The 26,539-nt window shown below is 34.8% G+C and overlaps 1 protein-coding gene across 2 annotated transcripts; it reads right to left on the bottom strand.

Moving 5' to 3' along the window:
* Nucleotides 1-9,751: 9,751 nt before the first annotated feature.
* Nucleotides 9,752-22,618, bottom strand: Ncc69 (sodium chloride cotransporter 69). 2 transcript variants are annotated; one of them, XM_017628290.1, is made up of 20 exons: nt 22,314-22,618; nt 20,898-21,083; nt 20,664-20,778; nt 19,749-20,004; nt 18,123-18,376; nt 17,918-18,032; nt 17,692-17,831; nt 17,091-17,256; nt 16,876-17,018; nt 16,692-16,801; nt 16,408-16,543; nt 16,112-16,354; nt 15,792-16,031; nt 15,611-15,721; nt 15,320-15,539; nt 13,628-13,675; nt 12,561-12,658; nt 12,229-12,458; nt 11,226-11,449; nt 9,752-10,717 (listed from the first exon to the last, which is right to left on the bottom strand). In XM_017628290.1, the coding sequence occupies exons 1-20, from the start codon at nt 22,535-22,537 to the stop codon at nt 10,473-10,475; spliced, it is 3,504 nt and encodes a 1,167-aa protein (XP_017483779.1). In that variant the 5' UTR covers nt 22,538-22,618; the 3' UTR covers nt 9,752-10,472. The 2 variants fall into 2 exon arrangements, with proteins under 2 accessions (XP_017483779.1, XP_017483780.1); XM_017628291.1 differs by lacking the exon at nt 13,628-13,675.
* Nucleotides 22,619-26,539: the final 3,921 nt, after the last annotated feature.

Below are 26,539 nucleotides of genomic sequence, written 5' to 3' on the forward strand. Positions count from 1 at the left end.
CCACGTTTTTCATTTTCAATTTCATAGATTGTTTATAATGACTTTTGCTAAAATTTCAAAATCAAAAGTTATCAAAACAAATTCTATGGGACTGAGAAGTATTATTTTCTACTTTTTAGTCCATTTATAAAAGCGTTGTATATTAAAAAGTTTTTTTTATATTATTTATTTTCTACTTTTTAGTCCTGTCTGAATAAAATTTTGCAATAGATATTAAAATAATTCAACGATATTAATAGAAAGGTGCACACACATGCATTTACATATGTATGTACATACAAACGAGCACCAATTAATTTTATTTAAAGAATGGCGTCTCGTCTATTTCCGGTGTAGCAAACGTATTACAAGGGCGACATCTAGATGTCATCTACCTCGCCCTATTCACTATGCTTTTTTAAAGGAGCTTTTCAAAGCTTTGCTTTGGTGTCGGAACACTACATTGAAAGTTTCGGGATCCACAACATTGAAAGTTTCTGGAACACAACATTGCAAGTTGATAAAAGCGTTTGTAAAATAGGAAGCATGGTTTAGTGAAAATGTGATGTAGTTTTTACGAAAGTTTGTTAAATTTTTTTAAAGAGTGCACAAAGTCTTAAACCTTGAATTATACGGTTTTTGTCAAAGAATACAATACATTTTTATACAAAAATAACTAAAATTAAATAACAAAAAATTAAAGTGTTAAAACTTGTCAATATGTGGTACGCCCTTTTATTTTGGCACGGGCTGTATAGCATGAATGTATATAATATATGTATTTATATTCTTTATATGTTAATAAAAAATAATATTAAAAAAATTGAAATCGAATTATAAAAGAAAATGTTTTATTTTTATTAAAAGGGGGTTAAAAACATCAAAAAAGTATTACGAAATGCTAGATAACGACTCCAAAAAGACTCCAATAAACCATAACAAAGAACCAAACAATGCTCAAATATGACTCAAAACTAGTAAAAAAACCGACTTCAACTCCCATATAAAAAAAATATATATATATATATATCTCATGATCCACTGATCGGATCTCAACCAGATTAGTATGGGACCACCTCTGAGACACTACCTTTCCGATGCAAAAAGAATTATCGAAAGCGGTTTACGTGGTTCAAAGTTATGCGGTAACATACATAAAAAAAAAAATAAAAAATATTCCGACGAACTGATAACCTCCTCCTTTTTTGGAAGTCGGTTAAAAAAAGAAAGACTCCTAGAAGACGTTCAAATATGACTCCAAAAAGCTGAAAAAGTCATAAAATGCACCGAATTCATCGGTTTTGGAGTCATTAGACTCCATTCAGCGTGCCCGCGTAGAACGAAAAATCGCTCATTTGGGGCTCCGAAAAAAAGCTCTTTTAAGAGAGAAAAGCTCCGCTACAAGAAGAAGAAGGTTGATAGCTCATAAACGAGTTTTTTGTAGGATCCTTTTGGTTAGCCGGGATCAGATGGGCCAAAAATGACTGTGATCAAGAACGTCTAGACTCAAAAGAATGTGAATAAAACCACAGTCAGGTTAATCAAATCAAAAAGTTTTAGTTGAAATAAACATGGACTATCTACAGTGACGAGCAAAACTGTAACATGGTGTAACACTTTTTGTTTCAGCCACCGCTATATTTCCAAGTTCTAACGACTTTCATCCTTTTGTTGAATATTCTTGTTGGTACATCCCTACTCCCTCTCTCATAATGATTTGAAGTCAATACAACAACAATAAAAAATCCAGCAGACAAAAATGTAAATTAAGGCAGATGTTACAGTTTTGCACTCACTCCCAGTTTTGCATTTGGCAGTTATCTTTAATAATATATTTACTGCGGAAAGGCGGAACCGCACGAAAAGTGGCAAAAAATTTTGGAATTTGCTACTTAAAAATGTTAAGACTTAGAAAAACTATAGCCTAAAGTGTTCTTAAGGACAAAGCAAGTCTGTTAAAAAATATTACGGTACGATATCTTGTGAACTTAGAAGCAAGTAGCGATGCAGCCACTATTACAGAAGCGCTTAAGGTATTAAACTTTAATGCAAATCAATAGACAGCGAGGCGAAGAATTGCCAATTTGAGCGAAAAGGATCATAAAAGAAGAAAAAAACAAATTTGATCAAAATACATGTGCGAGTGCGGCAGCATTTTGCTGCATCGCACGAAATCCGAACCGTTGCCTATTGGGATATGTTAGGCCGTTCACAATGCAATAAAAAACATATTTTTAAGTTTCAATTGAAGGTTATTTGGTCCGACAATAACTAAAACGACTAAATTAATCGCTTTCAATCAGATGGCCGGGCATTCTATTGGGTCAAAGACCCAAATTAAGCCCATGCGCAGCATGTAAGGCAAACTGTGAATAAAAGTGGTCGGTCAATAATAGTTTGGGGTTGTATTTCAAACATTTTCTTGGTCTGTTAGTACAGATTATGCGTGAGGAACAGTATCTGTTCATATTTCAACAAAATTTGCAAGATGTAGTCGAAAAAATTAGAGTTTCTGCTGAAAAATCACCCAAAACACACTGCACATATTCGCAAAGACTGGATACAAAAGCAAAAATTTGCTGATTTCAAATGACCTCCACAATCCGCGGACATAAATCTCATTGAGAATTTGCGAAAACAACTAAAAGCACAGCTTACTAAGTATCCAAGTCCGTAAAATCGAGTATATGAGCTGTGAAAGCAAACTAAGGATATACTTCCAGAATTTTTACAGAGATACAAATAAGGTATGCCAAATCGTATCCAGGACCTGAAACAAGCAAAAGAGTACTGAACATTGTGTTAGTAGTTCTTTTTTTCGTGAAAATTGTTAAAAAGTTCTTAAAAATGTATGAGTGCAAAACTGTAACATCTGCCTTAATTTACATTTTTTTCTGCTGGTTTTTTTATTGTTGTTGTATTGACTTCAAATCGTTATGAGAGAGGGTGTAGGGATGTACCAACAAGAATATACAGCAAAAGTATGAAAGTCGTTAGAACTTGGAAATATAGCGGTGGCTGAAACAAAAAGTGTTACACCATGTTACAGTTTTGCTCGTCACTGTATATTGTACTCGAATATGTACATATGTACATTTATTTGAAGTGCTGTCCCATTAGCTACTTGCTATGTGGCTGGCGGACCGAAAACGACTACAGACGCAGACCTGTCTGTAATCAGTCAGAGGGTCGCTTTAGCCAAATTTCTTTTTTTTTATGACGCATTTAGGTAATAATCCAAGCGTAACAAGATATTTATGTGTTCGTATGTACAGTCAATCAATAAACAGTTGCCCGTATTGCAAAAAAAAAGCTGTACCTAAACTTTATTGTCTGACTGTACATATTTAACAACATAAAATCATTAAAACGCAGTTACTTATTGGGTTCATTCGCGTATTGATAGTTTTTGATAACTACCGAAAATGTAGTTTGTGCTGGAATATATTTTCCCAGCAAGAAAACAGCTGGTAAAAAAAATAGCTGATTGTAACTAACACAGCTCATATAAACTTGAATTTTAGTGTTGGAACCAAAAATTAAAGATGGAGATATATGCTTGTCCCTACTACTACTAAAGACTATAATGAATGGTTTATAACTCGTCCGAGCTAGCGTATTCGCGAAAACAAAAGATAAACAACGCCGCTAAGCAAAAACGCATGGTTCACGTATTTTTATTAAAAAAATTGATGAAAATCGAACTATTATGTATCGAATCGCTTCCCGTATCGTCCCGTAACGCTGCATTGTTGCAATATTTTGTGACGCACATTTCAAAATTTGGATTTTTCTGACATCAATAAAGCTTAAAACTGGGTTGATGGTGAACTAATTCGCAAATATAAATCAGTTAGCATGGAGAAACCACTTGAACCATTTGAAAAAGGCCGAACTCTAGTGGAAGCTTCTATGGAAGAGCGAGGTCACCAGGATATGTGGCAATGCTTTAAAGAAATCGCCAAAGGCTCTGAAGCTGTTTCCAGTTTTCGAAGTGATGTGGATAGCCAAACAACGGATAGACAAGGCAGCGACTGTACACGAAAAAAGGCAGCGATTTAGAAATGGAGCAATATTTACAGCTTCACCTTATACCCAGACAAGAAGATCCTTTAATTTGGTGAAAGCATAGCCAAATTTGTTTACACTGGCAATTAAGTATATCTGCGCACCACCTTCCTCAGTGAACCCAGAAAGAGTGTTCTACTGCATCGGGTAGCAATTATGTGCTTCTTTTCTTTCTTTTAAGATTTTGCTAGTTTAGCGTTCGCGTAGTTTTGAAAACAATTCCCTCTTTGAGAGCATATAAAAATTCCCTAGAATTTCGCTGTTGAGAATTTTCTGCTGGAGGAATACGAGAATACACCTATTCCGATTGTGAAGAGCCATGAAGAATTTGTCTGCCCTAATAGACTTTGGCCAGCACCGTGTAGCTACAAAAAAAAAAAACACGAAATACACCCGAAACAAAAAAAAAGGTTGTAGGTAGGGTCGAGTACAACATGAAAATAGGTTTCTTATAGTTCTTGAACCCTCCATTGTTTTTTTTATTAAAAACCCGGTATTTTCATACTTGGTGAACTTATCTATTTTGAAAAGAGGATTTGTAAACCTTGAAAATGATGTATAAAAATGTATTACATATTAGATTTAGCTTGTTGGTAGTTTTCATCGGGAAAAATTTAAAACCCCCCTATCACTTTGAGATGGGGGGGTGCTATAGATATGTCCAATACTGTATGTATATGCATATATATATGTATATACCTAGATGCTATCACTTTAGGAGTGAACACTCGTCATTTTCATTTTTTATCTAAATTCTCAGTTCAAGAAAATGCTGACAAAGGCAGCTGACTGATAACTCACTACTCTAAAACTGTTTCGTAACTCATATTCATTGTAAGCTTTTTTGAATACAAGACATTTCAGCGTTGATAACTTTGCATGCCAAATGATAGCAAGTTAAATCGACACGTACAAACAAATATGTAGGTACATGCATATGTATATGCTGCATAAGATGCAGTCACATGATATCTAATTTTGTAAAGCCTACTGGCGCTTTTTCATGGATAGACAATTTTATTGGTTCTAAAATGAAATGCAAATATTAAGGGTAATAACAATCTGGTAAATTGTGTCTTGCAATTACATATTTCGATGCTTATACACCGGACTGTGATTACCCTTACTATTGCGCATCTTTAAAAGCATCAACAGAAATGTATGCATCTTTATGCACCTACATACCCTTGCGGTCAAAAGTGGATGAATGGTGTTTTGTTTTTAATATTGACGTTTTTCAAGCTAACATTTTTTTGGGTAATTTTTCATTAAAATGTATAAAACAACGGTCATGCTACCAAATACTAAATAACTAAATTTTAGTATTCAAATTAACAATTTAACAAATTTTGAAGAGTTTTTTATATACTACTATTTTACTGCTCGCAGTAATTTCCATAAAAACACATCTTACGTGAATTAATTTTTTTATTTTTTAAGTAAATAAAACTCTTTTGAATCTACATTTAGTTACAAAACTGTCCGTTAGTTTTCAATAAAATTAATACAACTATTTGTTTTTTGGCAAATTCGAAAAATGTTAACCGTAAGTGCACACTACTATTTTAGTGCTCGCAGCTGTATGTACATATATGTCTTTATAAGCGCGGAAATCGAACCATTAGTTAATATGGAAATCTCACAAAGGGTAAGATCGGCGCTAAAAAGCGGTGGTTTATAAATGGGAAATACTGTATTAAAACACAGATGGAAGGGCATTCAATTGTATGCCGCCGGTCAGTCACGGGAGCTGTTTAGACTCCTTAACTTACAGGTTTTTACAAAAACTTGCAGGAAGTTACAGGAAAAATTATCCCGTACGTACGTAAACGAGAGCGATTTTTAGAGAGTTGGGTACAGAATAAAGTTGCAAGATTTTACCCGAACTTTTTCTTCCGGTCACAAAGTGTCAGCGATCACTGGTTGACGTTTTTACAGGAAAAATACTTTTTTTGTTCCCGCACTTTTTGTGGTTACTAATTTTTTACTCTCACTTCAGAGAGTAATTTTGCTGTTGACCTTACAGGATTTTACACGAAAATTATTGGATCAGAGCTATTATAGGTCAGCATCTAGACACCTAATGGTTGGAGAATTTGGGCCAAACATTACATATGTACATAAATGTACATATATACATATACTATTCTTAGGTTTATACGTCATATGGGTAGCACGTGGTTGGTGTTTGCACGTCTTGAGGCACATATGTACATATGCACGCATGTATAAATTATAAGTCGACATCTTAATTCATGTAATAAATAATCTTATCATTAGCTACAGATAACATTAGTCCATTAGTTTCAGTATACCTAGTACTGGCAACAATTGTATGTATAGCTAAATGAATATATTAATATGATTAGTAAAATAAAAAAAAAAAAACATATGTATATTTTTACCGAAAATAACTAATTCCGAAAATTACTACATACATATATAAAAACTAATATTTGGATATTATCAAATTTACAAAAGTATTAACTATATCAATTAATTGGGATGTAAATCAGAATATTCACTTATGTATTCCTGATGCATGCGTAATATCTGTCCTCCAAATCATGTAGATTTATTTTTAGTTTTATGAAACATTTGCGACAGCATGCAATCGGTGCTCTTACCGCGTTCGGCCCCTCGCATGCCTTTTAATTGAATATTTAAAAATAGTACCATTTCATTTTACACACGGACATAATACAAATTTAAGCCAAATTATCATTGATTACATACCATAACACAGCATGTATGTACATAGATTTATAGCCAATTAATTTTACCAGATCATTTTTCATCACTGTCCTTTCAGCGGTTACATACAAACCGCAATGTACGGAAATAGTAGAACATCAACGGAATATTAAACATAATTCAATACTTGTCGTTTTCAATCAAGGTTTTGTTTACCTATTTATGTATGCATGTACATGCGTATTGACTCTGATTAATATTCCCAACCTAAAAAGGTCCAATATTCACATTCTATTTAGTGCCAAGTCGGTGCTGGACAAGCGTTATATTATTATTATTAAGACAAAGCTAATGAATAACATGTGAAAGCAAGCGCGTTTATTGTTTTACCAAATTAGATCTGGATGAAAGTAACAATGGATTCATTTCATTTGAAATCACTATCGTATACCGGCACTTGCTTTCAATTATACACATTTCGTACATCTCCATTATGGAACATAGCTTTGTTGACTATGAAGCAAAGGCGGCGTATGGAAACTTAGTTCTTATTTATATAGAAATATACCATTTAAGTACATAGAGAAAAAATTCATTTTGCAATTACCTTCGCCGCACAATTAGCTTGACATAACCGCATGAAGACTGCCGTTTCCAAAAACGTTGCTGAGCCTTGAGGAACCAAGTTGAGCATCCGCAAATATGTACGCTTGTCTTCCACTTGAAAACAATTTGATTGCCGACGAATGGTCAAAACTTTAGTTACAGGTTGTACATATTTATTTCTGCACAATACTACAGATGCAGCTCAGGCGTTTGCTTTTCTGCCAACAATTTTGCTTAGCAATTTTGCTCTTCTTGCACCTGATGTAGACCAAAGGCATCGGGCCTGAATATCTTTTACCAAAACCCAATTTTTAGATTTTATAAATCCCTTTTTCATGTACATATATATTATCGCAAAAAATATTCACTTTACTAAATTAATCGAAGTTTACACTCGAACCGGATTGCAATTACTAAAACTGCGGAATTGAAAATTTTGCTACAATTCTGCACTACAGGGATCCACATTCAAGATAGAGTTGCCTAACTTCTGCTAATGCCTGTGTTCTTTAAATGCAATTCATTAAGTGAAATTTGCTCACACATTTTTAAAACTACTATTTTAATTTCAATTCACATTAAAAATACGAGCACACGCTTAGTTTGCTTAAAAAATGGGAGATATTCCCAATAAAACTAACCTCCGAAATTGTGAAATGCTTTCCAACCACGTAATGCAACACTGGATCTGCGACGACTATAGATGTGAACGGAAGCACGAGTGTGATAGCAATTATAATTGGAACGCATGCATGACTGAGGCAAGCATACGCTTATCTCTGTCAGAAAGAGAGATAGAAAAAAGGTTTGTGTGTTTGCTGAAAGCGATTAGCTATTAGCACAGGGTGTTAAGAATAAACGCGTAAATAAAATGATGCCGGGAGTTTTGCTAGAGAACTATTTTGTCATAATTACTAACCATGGGTGTTATCCACCCATAAGTATTTTATTATTATCTATCTTACCAAAGAACGTAGATAATCTAATAAAACCGAAATCAGTTGCTATTGTTCGCCATTTATATGAGAATATCCTTGTCTCATCCGTATGTTCGCGTATACGGATAAAATCCGCATAGTACGGATATCCGGTTCATATTCCGCCATTTTCTTATCCGGATATTTGGGTGGCCGCTGCACAGTGGTTCAAACCTGGAATTTAGTTTAATTTCACTTGATATTTCATTCAATTTGATTTTTTTTTAATCAAAGCTAATAAAATTTGCAAGAGACCAGTCGGGCCCGATTTTTTAATTTTTGTTTGCTTGTATCAAATCTAGTGAAAAGTGCAGAGAATCGACTTTCTCTCTTCTGTTTCAGTTAATAAATATTACATAACAAAAACGAATTGAAAATAATTGTAGGGTGCTCCCGAAACAAAAAAAAAAAAACAAAAAAAATCCAAAAAAATATTCCTAAAAAAAATTTCATTCAAGATGAACTCTCAGCCACTTGCAACCTGCACTTAATTATACTAAAATTTAGTGAACTGAATACCTAAAACTTTTATAAAACCCAAAAACAAAAAAAAAAAATTGGTGAACATTTTTGTTTAATTTTCTTTTCGTTTTGGAGAACCCTACAGTTGTTTTCCACTAGTTTTGTGTGTGTGACTAGTGTGACAACATCAAGGCGCGCGCCACAAATCGGAGGAGAAGCTCGGCCAAACACTAGCTAATGTGTACCTAATCAGCATTTGAACGGATTCGTAAAATTATTTTCTTAATTAGTGAATCTATCGAGTTATCAACTTTAGTTTTAATTATCTCAACAAAATGTCAGATATACTTAGATCGTTTTGATTCTAACCCCTTCAATTATTTTTTATTGTTAATTTTTGTACTCAAATATTCAGATATCATTATTCGCAAATCCAAATAACAACACACTTTTTGGATACCTAGTTATTCGGATTTATTATTCAGATATTCGAGTTTCCGGATAGTCCAAAAAGCCGAAAGAAAAGTATACGTTTGCCATAAAAATAACGTTATTTTTTGGTTTGTTCACCTTTTAAAATAGCTTTTATGAAACCATCGGCATTTATGTATATATGTATATGTACTCTAATAGCGTTTTCTTTTCTCGAAATAATATTGCATTTATTCTGCCCTGCGCTAGTGCTGTAAAGTTTTCGTGCTTCACATGTATATTGCGTGCTCTTTCTTTAAAATGTTGCACTGTGATTAGTATGTTGCCCTATACGAAGGTGACATTTTTTCGAAAAAAAGAGACATTCAGAAATATGTAAATGAGGATTACATCTACACTCTTTGACGACTTTCCTTAAAACGTTTAAATTATATAAGAAATTGAACTTACGTGTGGTTTACACCCTGACAATAGTGACGCAGGGTTAAATAAATAAGTATGTAATTTACTCTCAATTATTTTTATCATATTTATTGACAGTTTTGTACGCGTCGCATATACAGAATAATAATTAATGTAATTAATTTAATTTTAACATCAACAAAAAACAATTTCTGCCATACTTTTGTACAAACAAAGTAAAATAAATAGAGACTAAAATGTCGAATTAATGGTAAATGATTTTTATAGTGCTTACACACAATACATACATACATATGTACATATGTATATTCAGCAACCATGCATATACAGTGAATATTCGAATACCTAACATGCTTTCTATAATATGAACAGTGACAAAAAATTTTTGAAGCCAACTTGAATATTTCCTTCCCATCGTAGTCATATGACAACTAAACTTTGTTCGTTGTTTGAGGCCGTGTATCAATTTAACAGAGGTTTTGGATGAAAAACATTACATCTTGAAAACATATTGAACATATTGTGCACTTGCTTAAGTTTTTTTAATAAACAGGTTTTGTTGAACGTTTCAACCTTAAGAAAATAGATACTTGCGCTCAAACTTAGATTTTTATTTTATCCTGCTAAAAAATTCAGGAAGCATAGGGTAAAGGCTGCCAAACTAAGTGGGGTTTTTATGGGAATTCAGAAAAATCAATTCAAATAAGACTTTTTTTTGTTTTTTTTTTTGATTTTTGATTTTCACATTATGTAGATGATTCGTATTACTAGAGATGTCCACTGTATACACATATCACTTCTAGTAGATATGTAGATGGGGTGCGCAATTGTCTATGAGTAAAATGTCAAAACGCTTGTTTGGTTGCCACGTACAAACAGGAACGGTGGCATATCTCGGCTCAAACTCTCTAGCCATGCCATATATAACGGCGCTGAGACAATGTTCTTCCGAGGCATCGGTAAAGTCATTACAACCAAATCGGATTTCATCGACTGCTCGTGTAAATATTCGCGAAGGCGTAAATAACGGTTGGTTTTGTCTTGTACTGCCATCAAATCATCTTCGCTAATAAAGGCTAAAAAAGAAGTCAAGAAAAANGAGTAAAATCAAAATACATACATCTATAAAATTTATGTGTACACTGACATTTTTTTTTTGTAATTTAAACGAAGTTAAAAAATACAAGTTTTTTCTTATTATACGTTGAGCGAATGAAAATTTTTATCAATGGAAGTATTTACATACATACATATATGTATGTGGAATGTTACAGTGGGTTAATAAATGATAGCGACCTGTGGCTCAAAATTTTACATTTTCATTCGTATCCTTGGAATACTCCTCGCTTGTAAAAATCCCACCTTAAAGCGTTAATAACGTAACGTTATTTTTCGATTGTGAATGTGCCCCCGTTTATTTAATATTTAATGTCTTCAACGAACCACTTCTAAACTACTGATCAAAAGTCATATGCAACTCGTTCTAACAAATTTCGATTTTAGTACACTTTTTCGAATAATCGTCGAATCGTTCGAATCGGGTTCACATTACTTTAAAATGCAATTCGAATTTAGTTAACTTACCTTCATCTTCGGGTGTTGCATTCGAGGGCCCATTGTCTTTGTCGCTAATCACAAAATCCTTAATGAGTTCATTAAAGAACACTGTTGTTGTTTCTTGTGGCTTTTTTGTTATGTCGGGAATAAGCGTCAAATCCGAGTAATCGATACGGAACTTGGATAATAAACTTGCCATTGAACGTTGCTCGAATTCCAATTCAGCTTTTTTGTTTGCCAGAGCGTATACTCTACAAAATAGTTATTAAGATTAGTCGTCTTCGAAATTAAGGCTCGACGAGTGAGTGTAAATATTGATATGTAGGATAGTTAATAGATGGACCGCGGTTATGCATAAGTGTTTCGAACTATTCAGTCCTATATGTCGGCTACGAACCAAACCTAAGCCGATTTGGCGGCCACCAGATGGGAGCGCACTGAAAACTGTAATAAAACGAAGCTTACATGGCCGAAATGGAATATGCGGAGATCGAGAGAAATTCTCACTCTCAATAAAAGCGATATGTCAGGGGACATATTTTGATAGGAAGGCGTGCAGAACGCCTCGGGGCTAGTCACAACGACTACTGCAGGAGCTGCCACGATGAAGAAGAGCCTGAATCAATAAGGCACTTACTCTGCGATTGCCCTGCACTAGGTTGGAAAGGCAGAAATTCTTAGGTAGGTATAGGCTTTCTAGACGATCTAAGCGCAACAGCTAAGTTTGGAATAAGACATTTGCTGAGGTTCGTAGACTCCACGAATTGGTTTGAGGAGTAGGGGTTTTGGGATCTATGTGGTATCACAATGGGCCCTGATTAGGCCTTAGTATGCTGGCGCCCTCTGGGCCTGGCAGTCACTTCAATCTAACCTAACCTATGTACACCATCGTCTGCGCATAAAGGACAACTATGTACAACATATGTGGAAGTATCGAATTCTCCCACTAAATCTAAAGGATTTCTCTGATTTAACCCATTTGATGTTATTATTATTTCTTTCTCTATGTTCCATACCAAAAAGTACTTACCTCAATTTGCACGATTGCCAAGTTCGACGCGTACTGATTATATAAGGCAGGAGCAGGGTAAGTCCTCCGTCGTCGTATAGCCACCAAACATCAATAACCGCATGACTGCGCTTTCGGGTGAATTGTGTTAATTCCATGAGGATTTCCTTTGGCAGCTCAACACCTCCAGGACCCTTATACAGAGAAGCCGGATCATTATGCTTCTGCTTCGATTTACGCAAAGAATTCGTCTAAAATCGAAAATTTTAAAACAATATTCAAGCTCTCTTCAAGTAGAAAGTCGCAGAAACATCGCGACAACCTATGGCTTCGATGCATACATATGCACTTACCAAGAGTTGAGGCGATTTAGGGTCAACTGGATCGGGCAAGCCAGATACTTCTTTAACTTGGCTGCCTGCCATGAATGATAGGTCGCTGGTGCTAGAGGCTGTTTTATGAAATAATAAAATATTTTTTAAACAATGCAAATATTTAAGTTTGTACTATTTACATTTCGACACAAGTACGTACAGTCCGTCATGTACAGCGAATTTTTTACAATACGGGCAACTATTTTTAAATATTTTATTTTTCGCTAATTTTTTATAAAAATATGGTTAATTCTACAACAAAAACCCCAAAAAACAGAGTTCCAAACCTTGTGCAAAAGTAAAGAAAATTATTCAAAATTTCATTCAAATATTGCACTTTTTTTTGCGCTCCCTAGAAAAAAATTGAGTATGCAGTTTTTTAGCCCATTCAATTTTAGTATAATAAGGTGCAAGTATTAGAAAGCTAGGACTTACCATTGATTTTTGGGGAATTTTTTTGTTGAAGGTGTCGCACATTTTGTCCATATAAAGAATTATCAAATATTATTTTATATGGAGAAAATGAGTGACACCTTCAACAAAAAAAATTGCTAAAAATCAATGGTAAGGCCTAGCTACCTCAAACTTGCACTTTGTTATACTAAAATTGAATGGACTAAAAAACTGCGTACTCAACTTTTTTCTAAAGAGTGTAAATAAAAAGAGCAATATTTCGATGAAAATTTGCAGAATTTTCTTTACTTTTGCACAAGGTTTGGAACTCTGTTTTTTGGTGTTTTTGTTGTAGAATTAACCATATTTTTATAAAAAATTAGCGAAAAATAAAATAAATATATAAAAGAATATAAATATATAAATATACTTTGAATATATGAGCAAACTATTAAGCAAAATACATAAAAAATGAGAAATCAACAAAAACCAATTTTCAAAACTGAAAAATAAAATATTTAAAAAATAGTTGCCCGTATTGTAAAAAGTTCGCTGTACCTAAACTTTATTGACTGACTGTATGAATATATATGTATATGTATGTATTTTACTATGCACTATTTGTTTTTATCCAACTTTAACATGCCACTTACTTTTTAACAGTTTCAAGTCATTCTCTGTGTTAGACAAGTCTCCGGCATCTATTTATTTAATGCGAGTACATGTATGTATGTATATATGTATATCGAGCCGCAAAATGCAGTGTATTTACATAGTCACAGAATTTTTGTGTGTAAATATGTTGCCATAATCAGTATAGCCATTTTACAGTGCATCGGGGTGCATCAGGTGATAACGGATTCCATTTGTACATATATACAACGTGGTGGTGTGTGGTTTAGAGGCATTCAATAAATTAGTGCAAGCATGCAATAAGAAAAATAATAATTATTACTACAAAATTAGCATATGTATATTTATACATATATATTATATATATATATAAAGTCTCTTTGCAGAGAGGCGACAGCTTTGAAAACGCTTTTCCTGGGAGTAATTTATGGGTCGATTATGAATATGTTTATTCTGAATAGCAATCAAATATGCTATCAATTGAAGATATAAGAATTTTAAAGCACCAGCAACCAAGACTTCAGTGTAGATAAGGCGCAGAAACAAATTAAAAAATAAATAAAATTTCTCCATCAAAATTTCCTTGGCAACCAAAAAAAATTAAGTTGCCAATGTAGTAACTCAGCTGCCAACTTTCAGTTGCCAGTTGCTATTTGGAATACCAATCCAGCCACTGCCAACAAAAATGAAGTTCGGTTATCATCAGTAACCGAACCATTAATTGTAGGGCGAACGTTGAGTGGCAATCTCAATTTAACACTTCGTTTTGGGCCTGGTTCATTGGTGCCAGAGTATAGGCTTTACCGTATCTGTCAAAAAATCATTAAGTGGTAGTTACTATAGGAACAGGCCCTTTTCAAGAATATGGTTGAGAAATCCTCTAAGAATATGCGATAAAGCTATAGGTAAGAAAAAAGAGAAGCTCTTGGCAGTATTTAATATATGTATAGTATAATGGCATTGAAAGCTCTACTGACACTACAGGGTTTTTAAACCCAGAAACTTACTAAAAGGATGGGCAAGGAAGGAAGGGCAAGACTTATTTGTATAAAAGTTTTTGTGGTATTATTGGAAATGTAGGTAAACTTTTCAAGTTTTTAAAAGCATAAATTTTTACTGCTTTATGTTTAATCAGCTAAATTATCTGACGTGACGTTACCTGGCGTTACGTTACTAAAATTTCCATTAAAAAAGTTTTGTTAATATTGTTCTTGAAAAAATTTTTTAACGGGAATAAAACATGCATTTTATGTCGAACGTGCTTTTTATTTTGACATCAGCGATACCAGCGGTTCCATTTTTGGCAAATCTATGTCTTAGTACGTTTCAACTAAACATGCCAAGGGTGGAACAAATCAGGACATAAGTACGGGTTTTCAAAAAAATATCCCGACCCTGGTTCCACCTAACGAGACCATTTTTGGCAAAAATGTTTCTGCTTACATATGTAGCCCGTATATATTGTAAAAAGCAGTCAAATCGACCTATAAATAAGTTAGATTTTTTTTTTATTTTTTTTTTTACGCGGTAGACTTTTCGCTGGAATCGCCCATATACAGAGAATCAGTTTTCAGTATATACATATGTACATAAAATACATAGAGAATTCCGAATATCATACATATAATTTACAAGATTTCTAGATAATATCCGTTCTATATAAGTATGTACATAGGTGCATGCTCATATTCGACTTAGTAATCATAGCTTACCCTGAGAGACATTTCGGCTCAGCGAATCCATACTACCACTTAGTCCATTTTGTACACTCCTATCGGCGGACATCAAATCTGCGGAGCTCTCATTCGGCTGAAGAGTGCGTGGAATGTCAATTACGTTTTTAGCGGCGCTACTTTCGTCTCCCAAAATCTGAGAGCAGTCAAGGCCATTCGGCAAGCGTAAAATAGCTACAGACAAATACATATCCAATGCCTACGACCATTTTACAATAATACAAGTTTATTTAACGTTCTCAAACGTGCTATGGTTGAATCTTGACTCACTTTATGCATAATGTTAAAGTATTGATCCAGATCCTTCTTTTCGCATGTCTGCCAGTCATTTTTATAACCCATAAGCAAAATGTTTGGCTTCAATTTTCCAATACCGGAAGCCTGCGAAGGTAACAACAATAAGTTCCGTGCATTCGACATTAAATGTAAAAGCGCAAAGAATTTTACCCACCTGCATTAGGGCTCTTGTTCCCGACTCAAAGTCCTCCCCATCGACGAGCGCGTAGAAGCCCTTAACGCCGTGTTTGCGGAACCAAGTTGTGGCGCGATCTTGCAAATAATTTCTGTAGCGTTGAGAACTAGTGCCCCGCAGCACGTGTCCGCAAACCAGTAAGGAAAGATTCTTGGTCAGCATATAGGCAAAGTCAACCAGTACTGGGCGTGTATTTGGCAATCCAGATAGAACCAGTATCTTTTAAAGGGCATAGTAATTGCAGTTAGTTACAGGTTAGTGTGTCCAAGGGGTAAAAAGTACCATTTAACTGGATTTACCTGTGGTCGATAGTTCTTAACGTGTTCTTCCACATTATTCAGCTGCTGCACAGACATCAGAGCGTTCTTGTACGTCTGCGCCTGCGTGGTCGAACCCCAATTGACATCGGGTTTGCGGTATGCCACAATTAAGTATAAAGCCAGAACTGCGACGAATGTGATGAGTGCCGTCGCCCACGATATAAGGAACATAACGGCGACACACAGCACCGAACCCACCAAACTAAGCCACATGTTGTAATACTGTAAGCAAAGTATTGAAGTACTAAAGTAGATGTATGCGAGTATGTACGAACCTTAAATGTTGGCCGCCAACCCACCGGCTTAGCTAAGCTGGCATGAAAAGTGCTGAAGTTAATGAGCGTATAAGCGGCAAGGAAAAAGTTCGAAATAAGCGGCGCGATCAGATTGAGTTCTCCAATTAAAATGAAACTGCAATGTGAAAGCCAAGCGGGTCGAATAACAAAAACAAAAAAAAATGGTTCATATAAAACCCAGAATATTCAGTTAAATATACATATATTGCATATGTGTGTATGTAATTTTATGTGTGAAATAAAACTTCAACAAAATGACTCACGCAACAGCGATGATGAATGTTAGCACATAGCCACGGACAGGCTCATTGTTTTTGCCATAACCTTTGGCGAACCACACGATTTTCGGATAGAGTTCATCTTTGCAGAGCGCCTGTAGTAATATATAAAGAAGACCACGGTAATAAACATTCCAAGAACTAATGGCAATTCTTATTCGCCCCATACTTGAAACACTTTTGGCGCTGAAACCAAACTGGCTAAGGCTGAAGAAATTGCTGCAGCAAAACAGCCAGCATATATCAGAGGTCCGAAAGCGGAAACAAGCTCAATCACTTGAAACGAATTCTGTAAGCCATAGTTGCATTCACCTAAATTTTTTGAAATTTGAATTCAACGTTCAATAATGAAATGATTAGCATTGGTTAGCATTTTGAACTTACCTGGCGTGCAATTCAGGAAAGCGTACGAGCCATTTATAAGATCAGCTACATTTCCGTTAGCGTCTCGAGCCACTGTGGCTCCGCATATGAGAACCATTAGCAGATATGTAGCGGTTGAAATCAGAATAGCTATCAAGGTACCTTTTGGTATCGATTTTTGTGGATCCTAGCAGAAAGTTGTACAATTAAAATCGTATAAATTTTCTGGCTTAAATTCTTTTTATTTTTAAGTAAAAATCGTACCAGTATTAAGCTTTTAAATGTCCGTTAAGCCTTTGGCAACGAAAATGTTGATAGTGATAAAAATACAGATAATGATATATGGATATATGCAGATAACCATTTCGATAGAAGCTTTCTTTGCACACCTTTATGCATTCATACATATGTACATATCGAGCCCTAACCGCCAAAATAACGTAAGCGACATTTTTTTCAAAATTTTCTTTTTGATGCAGAAATATTCCTAGAGCGTCTAGATGCATTTCTGCATCTAAAATAAAATTTTGAAAAAAATGTCGCTTACGTTATTTTGGCGGTTATGGCTCGATATTTTGAGTGAAAATTCTAATACGTATGTAGTAATGTGTTTTCTAAATACCTTCAAATCGCCCGAGATGTTTGCGCCTGCCAAAATACCGGTGGCTGCCGGAAAGAATATCGCTATGACCGAGAAAAAATCGTGCTGCACTCCCTCTTCCTTTCTGTAGTCGGCGAACAGATTTTCCTTGAAAATTGTAACTGCATTTTACAGACACAAAAATAGTAAAGTACATATATGGAAAGCTATAACCTGATTCACAATTGGTTTTTTTTTTTGCACTCACAGTTGTAGCCGATAAAACCCTCGGCTTTTTCCAATTCACTCTTTGGGCCAATCAATGAACCGATTATAAAATCTCCTATAGCTACTAATAAAATTATGAGTAAACCAATTTGGGCCTGAAATGTTTTGTAAACCATTATTTATTTAATACATAGTATATGTATGCGTGCGGTATGTAGACATGTCTGTCTGCTCTATTTACTTACCTTCGCCTCCCATTCCATACCAACAACAACAATAATAAGTAATAAGGAAATGGTGATACAGCCAATTATCCGCACATCTTGGGTACCACCATCAATAATACTGAGACCGAAACTATTCAATAGATCCAACATAGACTCACAAAAGCCCACAACATACATAGCACAAGCCACGGCATTCGCCAGTGAAAATATCAGACCAATAGATCCGCCGAACTCCGGACCAAGTGAACGGGATATCATATAATATGTCCCACCTTCAAAGAAATGGAACGGGAAAATTTTCAATATACAAAGGTATTAGTATTAAAATACGTACATATGTATGCACATAAATAAAGTTGTCACAGAATTCTTTAGTTGCAAAATTTTATATGGAATAATCTTGTCCCATTTAAAGTATATAACATTTATATTAACTATAGCATAACGATAACCCAAAACTTGACGTTAAACTTTCGGCTAAGAACTTTTATTGAGATTACCGCACCACACGAAAATACTTCTCACAACCGGTACTGAAGACCATCCAGTCTGAGCCCCGTCATAAGCTGATTACAGTGGATCTCTGTCCAAGCGAATAACCTCTTTTTTCCGCCACGCGTAAAATTAAATCTAAAACTAATGTACCGAGGGGCCAATAGCAAACACCGAACGCCCTGCGCCCTCGAGTTACCACCTCACTAACGCTAACTACCAAGTCAGTTGTCTAACCACTTCACCGATTAGGGAGGATCATGGGTACTTCGTGAAGGTGGAAGAGGACTTTTTATTGGCGTCATTGATTATTCTAAATTTGGACGTTTAATAGTCTGGGATGGTGCTGGTCACTAAGCACTAGCAACTGGTGGAGAAAGTCTCAGTAATGGTACCGAATAAATCCCAAACGTCATTAGTCTGAGTCTAAACTTTGATCCTTTGTTGTGATACCAAAAGATCAGAAGATCAAAGAGTATGATGAAAGTAATAAAGAAGGCACAATATTTGTCTAGTTTCAGGGGCACGTAAATTGTGAGTGATGATGATAGGTAGGTCTGTAGAGGTTGCGATCAATATACATAAGGGGGCTAAGTCTACCCCGGAGTTCGCCTGAAGGTTTTTGAAGCCCGATATATGCCAAAACGACCCAGTGAGCAGGTCTTGGTATCGTAGTACTCAAAGGAAAGTATTTATGTACATTCATAAGTAAGTAATTTTTTTCGAATAGTGTGGCGAATTCCGTACAACTTTTTAACCGAAACTTCAACTTCAAGTAGGCATGGGTTATCGTCATCCTAAAGGAAATATTTAGAATCGAAATTCTAAAAAGTAGGTTTTTTTTTTTAATATCCTTACAGGAAAAAACGATTAAGCTGTTTTTACAGGGTGCCGAAAAAAATGTTTACACCCTTGAAATATTCTCAAAGTCTTCTTCTTCTTCTTCTTCTTTGGCTCTCTAACCGCCTAAGCGATTTTGGCCGAGTTCAACAAAGCACGCCAGTGGTTTTTCTTCAAAATAGCTTGGAACAAATTGAACTTTTTCTGTGATACAGTTTTTAATGTAGTACATACAAGTAAAATATGTGCTTCATTACAAATATGTATGTACGTATTTTAAATGGCTCTTTCGCACTCTAGTCTTGCACTCACCCCCTTTAATCACACCATTTGTACTAATCGCTGACATTGACAGGGAAGTGACACACGTAACGACGGTCGTTGTCAGGATCAAAATGAAGCCTTCTATGATTCCGGCTTGTCCCACCACCCAGCTAAGACGTAGAAACAACATTACGCCCCAGATGTTGAGCAAACAACGGATCAACACTCCCTTAATCCAACCGAATTTGAAGGCTCCATTCATGTTAGCCGCTTCAGGGTCCTGATTGCGGCTTAAGCTGGCGCTCTGTTAAACAAAAAAAATAATAAGTAAAAAAAAAATTTTATTGGAATATTTTAAAAGGGGTTTTATTTATAGTTTCTGTAACGGAGTTAGGCTGATGAATACAAATATGTATATATGTATGTATGTATGTCATATATATATATATATACATATATAACTATGTAGATTCATGTAGCGTAGAAATCGTCGGTCTCCCAAAGGCCAAAAAGGCGCATTGAGTTCACTAAATGACGCATCAATTAAAAATTGGTCTTAATTAAATTATGAGTGGCTTTTGTGTCGGGAGTAATTGCCCAGTCCAGTCCATATTTAACTGCACAGAATCGGAGGAATGTAAATATGTATGTATGTACGAGTATGCGCCCATATCTGCGCGATTGTATGTTCGGTGTAATTGAATTACAGGGGTGACGGCGAGAAACACTGTACCTATTTTAAACCAAGTGCAGTAATTTGTTACAAAAAAAAAAACGGAAGAAAAAATAAAAACACAAATAAAAAGATGCCATGAAGACAATCGACAGTTTAAGAGATATATAAACGATGCATATATCAAAAAAATACATACATACATACATACAGAATTCAATTACGCAGCCATGCAAGAATGCATTAGATTTTCATTCTACATAAATAAATAATCATTTAGTTGGAATTACCTTTCCGGTCAAGGTTGCGTTGTGTAACTCATCAAGAGTTGGACGATAAGCAGCTTGAATTGACATAATGTTTCGATAGTTGTCCAATCTGGGCAAAGCTTCGCGGGTGAAGTGTCTGCAAGGATTTATTATCATTAATATTTGTGTATGTATGTATGTATGTGTGTATGTATGTATGTGTGATTTACAGCTATGTACATAAATATGTACTTTAATTGATTCGGGTAAACTTACCGAAAACTTTTTCCATACTTCGTGTCATACTCATTGTCTAATAGTTCGCGGTCTTCCTTAGTGCCACTGGAGTCGTCCGAGTCTTCCTCATTCGGGGGAGCTACTTGAAATCGTGTTGTTTGCGATTGAGAATCTTTGAACCTTGAGGGTTTGTCTTTATCACGAAAGCTGCTCTTTATAGAATGCCTAGTTGAGGAAATATGTAAAGTATGGATTTAAAAATGTATTTTGGGGGGGAAGACATAATGAAGTCTGCATCGAATTGAGTTAACGATATTGTTTTTGTCGACTCCTCAATAGTAGTAGCTATGGTGGAAGGCAATTTAATATGACACATTTACAGCGCTGAGGAGTAGATTTTTGGAAACGCATTATGATTTAACCCAAGCTAGATAATCTAAGTAAGGTATTCGTAATTAGAAACAGGCCTGGACGACGCCGACTGCGTATTACCCTCGGGGTAGCGTCGCGTGTTCATATACACGACGTTGAAAGCGAAAAAAATCCACCCTCTCATCGATTTTGTTATCGATAATTATCGATTTTGTTCTCGCTATTTATCGACTTTGTTAGCGATGTTTATCGATTTTTTTATCGATCTTGTTATCGATTCTTATCGATTTTGTTATCGATATTTATCGATTTTGTTATCGATATTTATCGACTTTGTTATCGATATTTATCGATTTTTTTACCGATATTTTTACTGATTTTCTAATCGATTAAGCTACCAATGGTATTATCGATGTTGCTATTGAAATTTTTATCGAATTTGTCTTCGATTTTGCTATCGATATTTTGATGGGCGTTATATCGATAGAGTATGAAGATAAAAATGAAGATAATGGAAAAACAGAATAATATGAATGTTATTAAAACGAACAGTGGAAGAGGTAGGGATCTACATTGATAGAAAAAAAGCGAAAAAATATAACCTTAAGCAAAAGCAGATGTGTATATGTATAAATAAATAAGTAACGTAAGTTTCACTTCTACAGTGTGGCCCAGGCGTACTTACTTTTTTAGGTATGTATTTGAAGAGGGTTGTCACCAAATTATTCTATAAGTTAAATAAATTATTACAGTATGGGTATCTATCGAGATAGTTTTGAAAAAGTTGTATTTCTTAATTAAATGAGGGAGGATTGCCACTGGCCTGATAAATTAAATTTAACTTGAATTAAGGGAATTATGGAGATGTTTAATAGACGTTTATGAAGGTTTAAGTTAGAAAATATTTTGAATGGGCTTTAGAAAATATCAAAATCTACTTTTTTCCTCAGTTTAAATGTGTTAACTTTAATTGAAATAAATTATACCCGACCCTCTTGGAAAATTCTTACAAATTTTAATTGTTTCATTCCGCCACCTCCTTGTTTACACACATATGTAGGTAATAGTAACCTAAAATCTTACCTATGTGTTCGCTGCAAATTTTGTTTGTTTAAGATATCGGTAGCGTTTTCATTGAAAGTGTCGTCTTCCAATGCTTCTCCATCGCTATTTACCAAACGCCGATAGACCTCTTGTGGCACATTAAGTTGTATCATCTCATTCGCTTTGTGGTTAACAGGATTCACTTGAAAGCGATTTACTGGGCGATCGACAGAACTCATTTCGAAAGATGAGGTATCAGACATATTTTTGTTAAAATTATACTTTTGCTCTTTGGCGTAGTCGCATGAACGTTTTGAAGGTGTTCAACTACGAGAATCGGTGAATGTAACTGCAAAAAATTAAAAAAATATAAATAAATTTATTAAAAAAATTAACAAATATGTACACACATATGTATGTACGTATGTATATGTTTTATGATTAACACTTCACAGATGCTTTTTCGTAATTAAGGGTGTGTTCAGTAATGCATCAAGCCAAAGCATCAGACGCATTTATTTCTAAACTATAATTGATGGAAATTTTCCAATATGCGCAACCACGGTTAAATGCCTAATTGGAACTTAGTTGCGTAAATAAGGCATTTCCATCAGTTTTAGTTTAGAAATAAAAGAGACTGATGACTGCTCGTAGTGATGTTTAGATTAGAGTCCGACCGATTCCCAATTTTTGGCTTTAAAAAAAAAAAATTAAAAATTTATGGAAAGCGTGTGTGAACTTTGTCAACACGCGGAATACCAACTACATACATACATACATATGTACGCACTATTTAAAGGCAAGTCCACATTTACTTGTTTTAATTTTTTTAGATTATATTTAGTTTTAAACTGTATCTAAAATAAAAAGAAATTAAGCTACCAAACTGTATCCCTACCATCACTGCTGCGTATTTACGTATGTACGTACATACCTACATTTTTATGAAAACAATTCACTTAACTTATGTTGCTATTGAAAATTTTTTTTTGGCGCCATGCCCTAACATTTCATTATTTACAATGTTTTACTACTTCTCATTTGCATAGTTGGCTGGTGCTGTCACATAACATTCTAAAACAATAACAAAAATATTATTACATACCACATTACCTGCCATTGTGTATTGACAATTCAATGTCAAAGCTTCATTCATACTTGTACATTAAATTTATTAGGGTTGCATCATTCTGAATGGAGATTTGAAATTGGGGGCTATTTTTTGCAGTTAGCGGTACACTATGCACACCTGCATATGTACATCACCGCGAACACTCGCAAAATCAGCAGCAGATGGAATTATCGTCTCCACAACTATCCAAGGATTTTGGAGGAATTTGGAGTACGGGATCATTTTTCCTGTAACTTCCTGCAAGTTCGTGTAAAAACCTGTAGGTTCATGGAGTACTGGATCAGAGCTAAAATTTGCTTTCGGATTTAAACAAACGACAGCTGTTATGGCAATTTGAAAAAAGTCCGGGCTCTTTCGGGCACAAAGCAGAAGAAGACATTTACGATCCAAAAGTGGAACGTATTCGCTCTCTCTATTACCCATTTTTGTAGCGTGAGGAACCCGCGGGATCCCGCGTGCTCGCGTGGAACTGTAGACACTTTTCGATTTGAAATCGATAAAGATAACGGAAATATTGCGCTATCTGAAGCTGTAACAGCAAGTATTTTTCTAGCTTCATTCAGTTTATACAGTTGGGTCCAATATATGAAATATAGTATGGGGATTTCTATTAATAGCAAAACAGTTTACTTTTGCTTGATTTGTCAGAGAAATTTATTTACTGACATTTATGAAAGGATGCAATAAATGTTGATCATTTACTTTTTTATGAATGAGCTTCAATGAATTTATGTCGACATATGTGCATGTGGGAAGCCACAAGTAAACACATTCTCACCATTGTTTTTGAAAAAAAAACAACGGTGAATTTATTGAAACAAAATGGTAAACATTTTACTTAACAGCTGAAACAGACGCAATTGTTTTTTTGTTAAGGTTTCAAAAACAAAAACAGCTTTCAGGAACTGAACAAGTAAATATAGTAGATGCGGCGGCGACTATATTATGTTTTCGTATAGCCCAGTAATATTAGACTTTTTCTTAAAAAAATTTGTAACAGCAATTTTTTGATGCAGTTTACTTCTATTTCAAATTTCATTTGGCAACATTTCGCCATCTTGGATTTAAATTTTTTTTGTTTTTTTTTTTTGTATAGAAGGTTTTTTAAAAATAGCATTTCTTATTGTAAAAAATTAGCAAAAACTGCGAAAAATTTTACTTTCAACGGAAATTGTTAAAAAATGGGGAAAACCGTGACAATGTAAACATTTTTCGCAGTATTTGCTAATTTTTCACAATAAACAATGTTATTTAAAAAAAACCATCTATATAACAAATGTGGTAAATGAATATTTGTATTTAACCATTTTTTACGAAAAATGCAAAATAAGCTTACGAATCGCAAAAACCCCAAAAATAAAATCCAAGATGGCGGAATGTTGCCAAACGAAATTTGGGGCAAATTGGATGCATGATCTACGTGTCAAATAGAAGTAAACTGCATCAAAAAATCACTGTTACAATTTTTTTTTAAATTTTCTAACAAATTTATTTAATTTTTGAATAATTAAAGATTTGCTCACTAGTGACATTTGACACTCCCTTACAAAAGGTTGCACACACACACACACGCAACCACACACAGTGCCTTGCTAAGGGAGCCGATTTCCTGTAGGGGAACCCCGAACTGGTGAACCAAATTTATAGTTCCGTACTAGATCTTTATTGCCGCAAAATAACCCGTCCGATAGTAGCTAGATCCCAACCAGTTCAAAAGCAGCGACATGTGGTACTTTTAAAAAGCAATTTTATTTTTACAAATCTATATCCAAAATGACGAATTTAGAGCTTTAGATTAGGAACTATCGAAAAAGGGATACAGCGCGGGCTTGTTTGCTTTAAATAGATTTTTGCTTGGCGGCTTTTTCGTTCAAATACGCTTTCCGTATGCACTTCGCAGCTGATTTTTCATAGTTCAGTAATATAAAACATAAATGGGTGTGTTAGCATTTTAACATTTTGGGACCTTCTGGAATCTAACCAATAAGAGCAGGCACCTCCGTACACTCAGCTACAGCCAAAAGTATGTAAACGGGTTTTCAACTGCTCAGCTTAATTAACATACAAATTTGATTTCAGATTGAAAACGCATTTCTTTGCAAATAATTAAAAATCGCTACCATAGTAAAACCAAAAAGACCCTGTTTGGAAACATCATGTTACTTTTTCATCTGTCGATTTTATAACTGGTTCGGAACTATAGAAAAGGAAATGCAGCGACGACAATTTCTAATTCATATGGCATCGCCATGTCAAATTCGCCCGTTGTTTGCATGCGAAAGAGATTTATCGCGAACCAGTAGTGGGTCTAAATGTACTAGAAGCGCACCAGTTCAGAACTAGAGATTTTTCGCACAGGGTTTGGTCAATAGGGAGCGAGAAAACTGTTTTCTGAGCATACCTTTTATTATTGAATCATGTAAACGAACTGTCGTTGATCCCGCGTAAATGGTTTTACCGTTGTTCAAGTAATAAAAATTGTTTAAGTACTCGGAAAAATAAGATCCAAAATTTAAAATTATAAAAGGCAACAGTGATTTTGGTGCGGCAAATGTTAAAGCTGTTTAAAGTTTTCATCAGCTCCAGATTTTGACAAATACTAGGTCAAAGTGTCAAAAATCGCGTTTTTTGCCATATTTTAGAAGGTCTAGCAAAAAAAAAACAAAGGGTGATTTACCCTTAATTAAATTAAAGCTATGTATAAATAAAATAAATAATAAATTAAATAATAATATAATTAAATTGGTAGAGAGATATAATGAGTTGGCATCCCTGACCACTATGAATGTGGCTTTTTATGGTTTTTAACTATTTCTAATAAATAAATAGACTAGAAGTCTAGTTCGAAATTTTTCCTCTATAAACAAAAAAGTGATTACTATAGACTTTGGCAATATATGTACATTGCATAAACTGGGTTAATAAACGTACACAGCTATTGCTTACTCTTTCGGTTTTAAATTTTTACCCCGCATCAAGCACCTGCTTGCCCGCGCTCCTACGCGCGAGCTGTTCTGCCACCCAGCCCTACCCTACAACATTAGATACATATGTACGTATGTACATATGCGTCAGCCGAACGCATGCATACACTTAATGTCACGCGGATTTTGCCGACTTTCAAGCAATTCCT

Source organism: Rhagoletis zephyria, unplaced genomic scaffold (genome assembly GCF_001687245.7).
Source record: "Rhagoletis zephyria isolate East Lansing unplaced genomic scaffold, Rhagoletis_zephyria_1.1 Rzeph_scaffold_05869, whole genome shotgun sequence".
NCBI lineage: Eukaryota > Metazoa > Arthropoda > Insecta > Diptera > Tephritidae > Rhagoletis > Rhagoletis zephyria.